At 44.2% G+C, this 12,596-nt stretch overlaps 1 protein-coding gene across 1 annotated transcript in view; it reads left to right on the top strand.

Moving 5' to 3' along the window:
• The window catches only part of TESMIN (testis expressed metallothionein like protein), a 41,140-nt gene that overhangs the window by 21,541 nt on the left and 7,003 nt on the right, over positions 1–12,596 (top strand). Inside the window, exon 7 of the mRNA XM_081797653.1 lies at positions 11,713–11,815. Within this exon, the coding sequence (XP_081653779.1) occupies positions 11,713–11,815 (103 nt within the window). The remainder of the gene's footprint in view (positions 1–11,712; positions 11,816–12,596) is intronic.

The following is a 12,596-nucleotide window of genomic DNA, read 5'->3' on the forward strand; positions in this document are numbered from 1 at the left end:
AAGTCTTTGCTTGTCTGATTCTGGTGTTTTCTTCTCTTGATTTTTCACTCGTTATGGTTTGTTACCTCATGTATTTTGTATTATAATCGCTGGGACTTTATATGTGGGAATTCTGAGGTTGACCTGAGGGTGCGTTCCTACAGAGAAAGTGTGTGTGCTTCTGCTTGGCCTTGGAGGCAGTTCCAATTTGGACAACTTAAAAGTTTTCCTAAGGCATTTTTTTAGGACACACAGTATGAGTTCAGATCTCAAACCCAAATGAGCCCCCTCCTCCCAAGCCAGTGCCCAGATGGATGCATTTTCTTGCCTTTTCTTCTGCAGGACCTGTTTTCCAAGAGCGCTCATTCACCGGGTATAGACGTTCCACTGTTCAGCCTGAAGCGTAGCTCCTGGAGCTGACCCCCTGCCTGGGCATGTCCTAGGCTTTGGGCTGATGTATGTAAAGCACTTAGAGCAATGGCTGGCCTACTCTACATGTTCTTAAAAGTGTTTGCCATCCCTATGTTGCCCCCCCACCCCCGCCTCCTCCGTGCAACAGCTAAAACCAAAGCCTCTGGTTGTTGGGATCAGCAGACGCCCGAAGACGGCTGAGGGCTTCAGCTTCAGCTCACTCCTTCGAATTTTTGTTTCTCTTTTATTTTTTGGCCTTGGAGGGGTTTCCTTAAATATTTTACAGGCCCAAATATGCATCTAAAAAGGTTTTAAATATTTAATACCAATGTTTTAAAGTGTTTTAAAGAATTTGTCAGGATGGCCAATGAATTAAGAATAAGTTCAGAATACATGTCATCATCAGCCTTTTCAAACCCATTAAGACTCTAAAAATTCTAGGATACAGTGTGTCTGTGTCCAGAGTATATTCTTGGACAGGATGTTCACCTTCTTGTCAAGTCGCAGAGTAGGATTACCAAAAAGCGTTGAGATGTTGCCAGCACTGAAGCTCTGCCTCGAGGCCAGCACCTTTAACAGAGTGACGCTCCTTCGGGCTGTTTCACAGACAACAGAGGGGCCACCAGACCTCACATGGTGGCTGTGGTTTCCTAGGCAACAGTAGGAGTAGACAATGGAAGAGGACAGTACACATGCCTAGAACAAGAACACATAGACTGCGTACAGTGGTGGTAACAAAGCATGGACTTGGAGTGTATTCTCAGCGATCACCATCCACATTGGTTCATCAGCCAGCCGGCAGTCCGACTTTCTGCCATTCGAGACTTGGAACCCTGAGGTCTGTCTCCACCGAGTCTGTCGAGTGTGGGAGCCCGAGACCACAGAGGACAGTGCTTTGCGAGCTCTCCTGCAGCTGCCAACTTGAACAGAGCCATGTGGGCCTTTTCGGAGAGGAAAGCAATTTTGCAGAGAGGGGAAAGTCCACATAAGTGGTAAGAAAGGGAGTGGGAGTTCACTTGGGGACCAAGGTGTATGTCCTGACCCAACACATGCGTTTTCAACCCAGACAGCACTCTGACCCCGAGCAAAGGGCACGGACAGTTGTAATTCTCGCGAAGATGAGGACTGTGCACAAGATCTGGTATCTACTGGGTGCTCAGTACACACGGCTTACAGTGAGCAGTGACTTCTGGTGGACAGAAGTTTTAAATTTAATGTAGTCAAAATTGTCACTTGTCTTTGTTCAAGAAATCCAGCCATATCCCAAGTCCAAATAGTTGTGCTGTTAGAGTTTGTTCTAAAGTTTTAAAGTTTGCTTTTCTCCTTTGTAGCCTTAATGCACCTGGAATTGGTTTTTATGAATAGCATTAGGTAGGGATCTAATTTCATTTTTTTTCCCGTATGTACAACTAGTTGTCTGGCACCGTTTATTGCAAAACACAAATATAGTCCCAGTGATGTGCAGTGCGTTTCCTGTCGGCTGTCAGGGTTCGATGTCTGTGTGTGGGTCTGGTTCTGGGCTCTCGATCCTGCTCCATGCACGGATCCCACTTCTCAGTTACAATGATTCGTCTGTGGACTTCCTTCACTTTTGTACTTAAACAACCTGTCTGCGAACAAGGACCATTGATATCTTTCCCCATCTTTATCCTCTTTTCCTTTTTCTTGCCTGATCGTGTTATGAGGGTCTCTTCCACAGCCTCTACCATGTGGGCCACCAGCTCGTTTGCTCCTGGTTTCCTAGCAATACTTCTAACATTCCCTTGCCCTGCCCTAAATAAGATATTTGCTGTAGATTTTTGAGAGCTATTCTGGGCTTAGATGCTGTAGAACAAAGACTGTGAACTACAGTCATCCCAGGGCTTGTGCGGTGGCTTCGGCTTCAGTGTGTCAGCCTCCCCGTCAGCAGCTCTGCCACCCGGGGGGGGCGCCTCCCCAGCTGCCACCCTCATCTTCATTCCAGCCATCCAGGAAGAGAACAGAGGGTGCGGGCACTCTTCTCACCTTTCGAGGCATAACCAGAAATTGCCCAAATCACTTCCACTCACGCTCCGCCGGCCAGAACCTCGTCCTGTGCTCAGACCAAGCTAGGTGGGAAGCTGGGGAACGGCGTCCTGAGTGGAGTCACCCATGTGCTCAGCTGGAATTGCTCCTACTGTAGAGTCGGGGAAAGTGGCTACTGCCAAAAGGCTGCTTCTGCTTCCATTTCCTTCCGCTCCTAAACTGGCATTCTGTTTTATTCTTATTATAAATGATGGTGAATTCTATCAAAGTCTGTTTCCTGCACTTACGGAAATGATCACTGTTTTCTTCTTTTAATCTTATACTATGATCTATTACAATAAATTTTCTAATGTTAATCCACCCTTGTACGCTAGGGATTGAACCCAAATTGATCAGGATTTTACCTTGTTGTAAACACTGCAAGATCTGGTTCTGGTTTTCTGATATTCTGCCTAGGAATTTGCATCTTTTCTGGAGTGGGGTAGATCTACAATTTCCCTTTCTCACACGTCTAAAATTTGGTTGTGGTATCAAAACCAGTGTTTTGTATTGCCTAATACAGTGCACTATCAGGCTTCCCTCCCCCCGCCCCAGCCTCTTCTGTGAAGCCTCTGAGAAGGTCTGTGTAGGGTGGCCCTTGTTTGTTCTTTGAAGATTGATCACCCTCTGCCCATAAAACCATCAGGGCCGGGTGTATTTGTGGGCTGGAGTAGGAGAAGGGGAGAGAGGCTACCCAGTCACTTTCTCTCATTGCTATAGCTTTTTCTAAGTTTTTATTTATTCTGGACTCCATGTTGATATTTTGCATTTTTCTTGAAAATCGTTGAATTCTCTAAGTTTTGAAATCTACTTGTATATTCCTGTTTATATATTCTTATGTTGTTTTAAAAATTGTCTCTGTCTCTGTAGTTACAGCCTTGTACATTTTTTTAAGTTTCTGCTGTTGTTGCTTGTCCCTTTTCGTTTTTTCGATCCTTCCCACGGGAAGTTTGTCTATTTTCTCAGTCTTTTCAGGGCATTGACTTTTGATTTTCTGGATTTTCTTGCTTAGATTTCTGGCTCCTATTTCAGAGGTACATTAAGTTTTGCTCTTTACTATTTCTCCTGCACACCTCTTTTATTTTACTCTCCTGTCTTGCTAGCTTCTTCTGCTAGTGCTTCTTTTTTATTTTTTAGGAAATGCCTTTAAAACTTTAGCAACGCTTTTAATGCAACTGCAAGAGTTGGTAGGAGGTGCTTTTGTTGTCATTCACTTGAAATATTTTAAAATTGCCTTTGTAATGTTCTCTTCACTCATGAGTTGTTCAGGTGCGCACTTCACAGTATCCAGATATGTATGTAGATATATGTTTAAAACTACATTTTAATTGTTAATTTTTTACTTTGATTACACTGTGGTTAGATAATGTGGTCTATATGGTATCAATGCTTTGAAATTAATGAAGACTTCCTTTATGACTTAATGTTCAATTGATTTTTTAAAATATATTAACTTTAAAGACATATATTCTCTATGTGTTGGATGTATTTACTATGCATTAGGTCAGGCTTGTTAATTTTGTTGCTTAAATCTGCTAAATGTTCATTAGATGTTGTGTGATTTATCTGTTTTTGATAAAAGTCTGTTAAGACCTCTCACTTGGTGGATTTGCCTACTTTCCCCCTATAATTCCATTTTGGTTGATATGTATTGGGTCTGTAGTAAAGGGCATTCAAATCCACGGTTGTTGTATCTTTTTGGTGAATGCTTCCATCAACTGTTAAATATACCTGTGTATCCTGTTCCTTTTTGCCTTAAGTTCTTTCCTTGCCCCCATGTTTTTTAAGTTTATGTTGACCCCGTGTTTTCTTTCTTTCTTTTTTTTTTTTTTTTAAAGATTTTATTTGTTATTTGACAGAGAGAGAGACAGTGAGAGAGGGAACACAAGCAGGGGGAGTGGGAGAGGGAGAAGCAGGCTTCCCGCTGAGCAAGGAGCCCGATGTGGGGCTCGATCCCAGGACCCTGGGACCATGACCTGAGCTGAAGGCAGACGCTTAACGACTGAGCCACTCAGGTGCCCCGACCCCGTGTTTTCTCTGGTTGGTGTTAGCAGGCCTGCACCCTCTCTTCCCTTTCTGCACACACGTTCTATGCGGTGATTTTATTTTAGGTGTGTCCTCTGTAATCTGACTAGAACTGGATTTAAAAAAAGCAAATCTAATAATCCACATCTTTTAATAGGCTCCTTTCAGCCATTTGCATTCTTTTTGTCATTACTGATATATGTGGACTTATTTGTACCACCTTATTTTTTTGAGGTTTTAAAATTTAAGTTCTTTTTTTTCTAGTCAAATGGCAGCATTCCATACATACTTCGTACAGCTTGTTTTTTTGTGTGTGGTGGTAAAATATACATAACAAAAAACTTACCATTGTAACCAATTTTTTTAAAAGATTTTATTTATTTATTTGACAGAGGGAGAGAGACAGTGAGAGAGGGAACACAAGCAGGGGGAGTGGGAGAGGGAGAAGCAGGCCTCCCGCCGAGCAGGGAGCCCGATGTGGGACTCGATCCCAGGACCCCGGGATCGTGACCTGAGCCGAAGGCAGACGCTCAACGACTGAGCCACCCAGGCGCCCCCCATTGTAACCATTTTAAATGTACAATTCAGTGACATTAATTGCATCCACCAGGCCGTGCACCCATCACCACCACCCATTTCCAGAGCTCCGTCATCATCCCAGATAGAAACTCTGTAGCCCGTAAGTAACTATTAGCCCCTCTCCCCAATCCCTGGCAACCTCTGTTCTACTGTCGCTGAATCTGCCTGCTCTAGGGACCTGATATAAGTAAAACCATACAGTATGTGTCCCTTCGTGTCCGGCATCTTTCACCCAGCATCCGTGGTTTATTTGTGCCATAGCATATATCAAAACTGCCTTCCTTTTTAAGGCCAAGTAATATGCCGTTGTACGTATGGACCACATTTTGTTTAGCCCTTCATCTGGCAATGGACATATGGGTTGTTTCCACCTTTTGGCTCCTGTGAATAATGTTGCTACGAACATTGGTGTACAAGCATCTCTTTGAGTCCCTGCTTTCTATTCTTTTGGGTAGATATGCCCAGAAGAGGAATTGCTGGATCATATAGTAAGTCTGTGTTTTAACTTTTTGAGGAACTGCCATACTGTTTTCCACCACGGCAATACCGTTTTACATTCTCACCAGGAATGCACAATACCACTTTATTTTGTGTTTTCTGATTATAGTTTTTTTCTTTGCTTCTTTTTGCCTGATACATGTTTTAGGAAATTAGCACCGATGGTAAAGTGGAGGAAGTTGAAAGTGAGATTAGTTAGGAGGCTATCACAAGAGTATAGAAGAGGTGAGAAAGACCTGAACTAAGGCAGGGATGGTGGCAATTAAGAACAAAACAGAGACTTAAGAGATATTTCAGACATATACATTTACTCATTCATTCCACAAATATTTTTAAATTTCTGTGATCTCAGGAATGAGAAAGACGGAGATGAACAAGATAGTCATGGTCCCTGCCTTCTTGGCACTCACAGTCTAAAGGGGAGATGGACATGAATAAAATAATCATATACATAAAGGGCAGAGTGGAAATGTGGAAAATGTGGCAAAAGAGTAGTAGTAGGGGGGAGTAGACCAAGTGTGAAAGCCAGGGAAGGCTTCCCTATGGAGGGGTGTTTGGATGAGGAGAGTTAATCAGGTGGAGGTGGATTGAAAGTGGGTGGCTAACAATGTTCTAGGCAGAGGAAACAGCACATGAAAAGGCCCTGTGGCAAACGAGGGAAGGTCAGCGTTCTAGGAACAGAAAGGAGGCCAGTGCCACTGGTGAAATATTGTTTACATTCCAAAATATATAAAATAATCTAAATGTTCAATGTGAAGAGAATTATTAACTGAATTATGTTGCTGCTTTAGAAGGGGACACCGTGCAGTCACTGGAATGGTATATAAATCTATGTATGTGGGAAACACTCGTAATATTGATAATAAAAACAAGTTGTTAGAGTGATTACTGATACTGATAAGTAATAAAAACACACTGAAACAATGTTTAGAATATGATCTTGTTTTTGTTTGTATGTAATATGTAATCAAACAACATATGTTTATTTCAGTATGTATAGTTTTAGAGAAAAAATCTGAAATATGTTCACCAAATGAACATTTCTAGGGAGTGGAATTCTGAGTGATTGTAATTTTTTCCTTTTTGCTCATTCATATCTAAAAACTTTTCTTCAACAAATGTGATTTACTTGTATAAAGATAAAATTAAAAAAAAAAAAAAGACATTTCTGAGCCAGAATCAGTAGCCTTGATAACTCCTTGGGTGTGGGGAAAGAGAGAAAGGTAACTGTCAAAAGGGACTTGGGACTTATGTTAGTGGTGGGGCACCATGGATGCAGAGAGGCGTGGGAGAGGATCACAAGTTAAGGCCGGACACACTGAGTTGGAGGTAGAAATGTCTGACCAGAAGTTGGAAATGTGGTTCTGGAACGTAAGAGTGTCACAGCTGCTGAGACAAACATGCAGTGAAGAGGTCCTTGCATCTCCAGTAAGGAGGTTGTTGATTGCCTTTGAGAGCCAGTGGGTCAGAGAAGAAGGTCAGAGTGCAGTAGGATAGAGGGTAGATGGGTGACGAGAAAGGATAAGCAGCAGATGTAGATAATCCTTTCATGATGTTGGTGGAAGAAGCAAATGAGCATTTTAGGGTAGGAGACAGAGTAGGTTGCATTTTAGGGTAGGAGACAGAGTAGGTTTGGTGACAGAGATTTAAAAATCTTCAACATAAAATTTAAAAAAGCAGAGGGGCAAGAGTTAATTAATAAACCAATCAGCAAAGTATGTAGAACAAGAGAAGGAATGTGCCCGGCCTGGACCTCGGTGAATAAGCATAGTTTGGGTATAAAATTCTAGACTGTCAGTTTTCCTCTCAGAGCTTTGAAGATATAATTTTTGCTATTTCCCATCATTTCTAACAAGAAGTAAGCTGTCAGTCTAGATAACCTGTCTTTTCTCTCTGGGGCTTTTAAGATTTCCTTCTGTCTTTCTTTTTTCTTTGTATTTATCTTTTGGGGGCGGTGCTTAAATTTCTGAAGTCAGAGAATCCACAACTTTGAGCAGTTCTAGAACACTCACAGGTGTCCTCATTCCACAGCCTCTTCCCTTTTTCTCTTCTATCCTGTAATGCTGATCTGCCACGTGCTACCCCCTCTAACTCTGCACCGTTCCTCTTAACCTCTTTCCTGTGTTTTTAATCTCTTTGTCTTTTTATGATGTGCCTTGATCTAATTTATCTTTCAGTTTACCCTTTCTCACTTTTAATTTATTCTTATCCAGATAACACAAAGAGTTTTTTAATTTTACTTTTAAGTAATCTCTACACCCAACATGGGGCTCGAATTTACAATCCCAAGGTCAAGAGTCACATGCACCACCAACTGAGCCAGCCAGGCACCTCGACACACACAGTTTTAAAAGCCAAGGAATTATATAAGACCTGTGACAAAGAATGGTAGTTCCCTGACAATTGTCCCTTATTTTCTGATCTCCAGGAATTTTCAGCTCTTTAAACAGAAGCTTTTTTTTTTTTTTAAGATTTTTATTTATTTATTTGAGAGAGAGAGAATGAGAGACAGCGAGCACGAGAGGGGGAGGGTCAGAGGGAGAAGCAGACCCCCTGCTGAGCAGGGAGCCCGATGCGGGACTCGATCCCGGGACTCCAGGATCATGACCTGAGCCGAAGGCAGTCGCCTAACCAACTGAGCCACCCAGGCGCCCAAACAGAAGCTTTTAATATTTGTCTCCACATATGTAAATAACATGCCTGCTTTGCTAACTTTTTGGCTTTTCAGTTTTGGCATAATCTCTTGTTTTTGTACCATGGAAGATGTGGGTTTGGCTCTGTTTCCTCCCTACACACACACACACACACACACACACACACACACACACATATTTCCCACACCTAGACATCGGATATATGTGGTTAGATCAGTAGTAAATGTTTATATTTCACCACTAGGAAAACATTACTCACTGCTGGACCTTGATTAATTTCCTTTCCTGCACATCTTCATCTTTTCCCTTGAGTTAATAGTTGGTACTTAGCTTTCTATGTACACGACAATAATTTAACCCTAAACTGCCCTCTGGGTGTATAGCTGTCTTCCCATCATGCTCAGCCCTGTTACATAATCTGTTGTGTGGTCGGAGGAAGCCTTTCTCACAGCCATTCGCCTGCCGCACTCTGGACGGTGTGGCTTCCAGGCCCGTCGACAGCTCTGACCTTGGACTTTCCCTCTGCGACCACACCAAGGGCTTCCTTTGCTTGCTTCTCAAGTTTGATTCCCTGGTTCCTGGATCCCGTTTGTCTCCTTCGTCTGACTCACTGTATCACTTGGTGTAGCACATCCTCCGGGAGCGTCCTGAGAGAGGGTGCGTGGAGATCTTCTTTCCAGAACCTCCAGGTCTAAACCTGCCAGAGTCTGTCCTCACACCTAGATGATTATTTTGGATTGGATAGTTGGATTTCCAATCTCAGTTCAACTTCAAATGTGGAATTTTTCTTCAGAATTGTGAAGGTTTTCTGCATTTTCTTCTAGTGTCCAGTGCTGCTATCGAAATTTTGACATTATTCTTGCTCTTGCTCCTTGTATGAAACCTGTTTTATTCTTTCTGGAGCCTCATAGGATCCTCTCTTTGTTCCCTGGGCTCTGAAACTGGACAGTGAAGTCTTGCTTTGGGACTCTCACCTCTTGGCAGTCCTTTTACTCTGCAAACAAGTGCCCGTTAGTTCCGAGAAATGTTCTTAAATTATCTTCTGCCCTTTGTTCTCAAAATTCTATCTTTCTAGACCTCTAATTACGTAGATTTTGGACTTAGGAAATGAATCCTATGTTTTTCTTTCCCCTATTGTTTTTATTTCCCTTTCTGGGCGGGGACAGGAGTCCTAGTTTTCACATCTTCTGTTAAGATAATCCTCTCTGTGATTACTTTTTTATTTTCCAGAACATCATTTTTATACTCTGTTTTTTTAAGTATCATTTTCTTGTTTCTTAATCTGTCCAAGGCTGTTGGTACCCCTACTCCCACTAGTTTCCTTACCCTGGACAGTCGGTTTCTTTAGGCCTCTGTCTTTCATGTCAGAAGGTTTCCTGAAATGTCTGCGGATCTCTGGCTGTCTCTCCACTCACATTTAAGAATGAGGCATAAGCTGCCTGGGGACTTGGTGGTAATGACTAAACCATCTATTGGGAAACTTCACTGTGGGACTCTTTCTCTCTGTATTCTCTCTTGAGCTGGTCGACGTCTCCAGAGAAGGCTTTTCCAATGTGATGCTAGGATTCTAGGGGCCAAGTAGAAGAATCCTGTGGGTCTCAACATTCACCTCTCCTCCTTTGGTTCATTGTGATACGCCCGCCCTCGATTGTTTTGCCCTGGAGAGTGATTTCAGTCTCTTGCCACAGTGGTTGGTGGAAAGGAGGAGGGTGCTGGAAAGGGGAGGAGCCTGGGGGCTCACTCCCTCCTAATTAGAATTTCAACCAATTCTCTTCTCATCCCACCCTCCTGCCCTCCACTCCAGAGCAGCCTGGGACCACTGAGTCCAAGTCTTCAGAGCCGCTTCCTCGCCCTCTCCTGCTGGCCCAGGGTTCAGGGTTCTTCAGTCTGCTGTCCAGAACTCTCTCTCCTCTGCTTTCCAGCCTCCGAACCTCTGTCATCTCTTCCCGCTTCCGTCCACCCCAGTGGTCAGGAAGCCTTAGGAGACACGCTCATATTTCCCCTGGGCTTCAGAGAGGGATGTATCTCCACTCCTTCTATGGAGTAGATTTGTGGGAAGGTTGCCTTTCAAGGATCCATGCTTTATGCGGGCGGAAGGGCGATGTCTCTGGTGCAGCTCCCACCTTTGGTAGCCCAGACTTTGTCTTCTGTCTCCTGCATGAGCAGGCTCGGGGTCACTGGGGACCAGCAGATGCCCCAGGACGACACGTGGCGGCTACAGAGCTCTCCCCTCTGGGTTCACAGTTTCTTCTTTATTTCACCTCTGATGATCTCTGCTACTTTCCTCTTGGCTCGACATGCATTTTACAATATTATTTAAAAGAATTAAAACAATAAATATTAAAAGAATCATGTTTAGGAATTCTCTAACAGTAAGGTTTCTACAAACATCCAGTTGCCTGACGTGGGCCCTCTTGGCATCACGCAGCACTGTATGGGAGACACATCCATGTGATGTCCCTAGCTCCCCTGGGCGACCCCTTGAGACTGGTAGGTTAGATACCACAACATCCTTTTTATAGCTCAAGACGCTGGCTGACACATAACCTCTATCCGAGAGCATGGGGGCCTGGCAGCCGAGCTGATATCACAAACCTGGATTTGAAGCTCTCTTCAATGACTCATGCTCTCAGGAGGGAACAGCATCTTCTCCAGTCCCAAACGGGAGCTGTGGAGTGGCTGATGAACTCCCAACACCTCTCTGGGGTGCATGCAGGTTGTAGGGGAGATGTTGGGAGTCCTTGCCTCAATACTGAATTTTTACGTGGGCTGCGGACAGTGTCTTACCCCTGCCCATGCTGAAAGCACGTAAGCCACAGGCCCCTAAATGCCTCTGCCATACAGCCCCAGAGCAGGTGTCCTAACAGCCATGAACACTGGCGGTTCTTCAAGGAAAACCCGTTCTGTCACCAGGTAATAATACCTTTATGACCTCCAGAATCCCAGGGCACAGTGGACACGTTCGGGGAGAGATTCGGCTAAAAGCTGTTCTGTAGAATCCGAATTCACAAACAACCCTTTTATTATAAGAGAGTATGGTAGCAGTCGTTTTGTACGTGTGTTTCTTCCACCATTCGTCTCTTCCTCCACACGTCGACAGCGGGTGGAAGTAAGATCAAACCCAAGCCAAGTTCAGCGTCCAGGCCCCATCCGTTTTCACTCATAGTCAAGGTCTGGCCAAGAAGAGGACTCCGCTTCGGTTGTGTGGGTGGACTGAGACCGGTGATGGCGGATGGCTTCTGCCTGCCAACTGGGGGTGCTCCTGGGGGAGTGTCAGTGGGCACGGGGGGGCAGGAGGTGATGGAGAGCGATGGACAGTATTTTAACTGGTTTCTCTTTCTCCTCTGTCAGCCACTGGAGAGCATCATCCCAGGTGTTCTGCTTTTCATAAAAAAGGAGTCAGAATCATCTAGATAAAAGTTGTGCTGACTGCAGCGTGCTGGCAGGCTCTCTTCCTGCGTGTGTGCTCTTGTCGGCTCACTGTGCCACCCACACCCTTGACACGCTGTGTTATGCTTCACAGGTACTGTGATTGCTTTGCCAGTGGGGACTTTTGCAACAACTGCAATTGTAATAATTGTTGTAACAATCTACATCACGAAATCCAACGGTTCAAGGCCATTAAGGTAACAGTTTTTTCACTAAATACATGCATTCTGAAAGTGTTTAAAGGTGCTTGAGATATGGGCCGCCTGGGTGGCTCAGTCGGGTACGCATCTGACTCTTGGTTTCAGTTCAGTTCACGATCTCGTGAGATCGAGGGTCGTGAGATCGAGCCCCGTGTCAGGTTCTGCGCCCAGCGCCCAGCGGGGAGTCTGCCTGAGATTCTCCCTCTCCCTCTGCCCCTCCCCCTGCTCACGCTTTCTCTCTCTTGTGCTTTCCCTCCGTTTTTTTAAATTAACGTATAATGAATTATTTGTTTCAGGGGTACAGGTCTGTGATTCATCAGGCTTACACGACACCCAGCACTCACCACAACATATACCCTCCCCAATGTCCATCACCCAGCCACCCCACCCCCCCACCCCTCTCCACTCCAGCAACGCTCCGTTTGTTTCCTGAGATTAGGAGTCTCTTATGGTTTGTCTCCCTCTCTGGTTTCGTCTTGTTTCATTTTTTCCTCCCTTCCCCTATGATCCTCTGTCTTGTTTCTCAAATTCCACGTATCAGTGAGATCATATGATACATGTCTTTCTCTGATTGACTTATTTCGCTTAGCGTAATACCCTCTAGTTCCATCCACATCGTTGCAAATGGCAAGATTTCATCCTTTCTGATGGCTGAGTAATATTCCATTGTATATATACACCACATCTTCTTTATCCATTCATCTGTTGGTGGACATCTGGGCTCTTTCCATAATTTGGCTATTGGGGACATTGCTGCTATAAACATTGGGGTGCAGGT

Source organism: Leptonychotes weddellii, chromosome 11 (assembly GCF_054177405.1).
Source record: "Leptonychotes weddellii isolate Sample4059 chromosome 11, ASM5417740v2, whole genome shotgun sequence".
Lineage (NCBI taxonomy): Eukaryota > Metazoa > Chordata > Mammalia > Carnivora > Phocidae > Leptonychotes > Leptonychotes weddellii.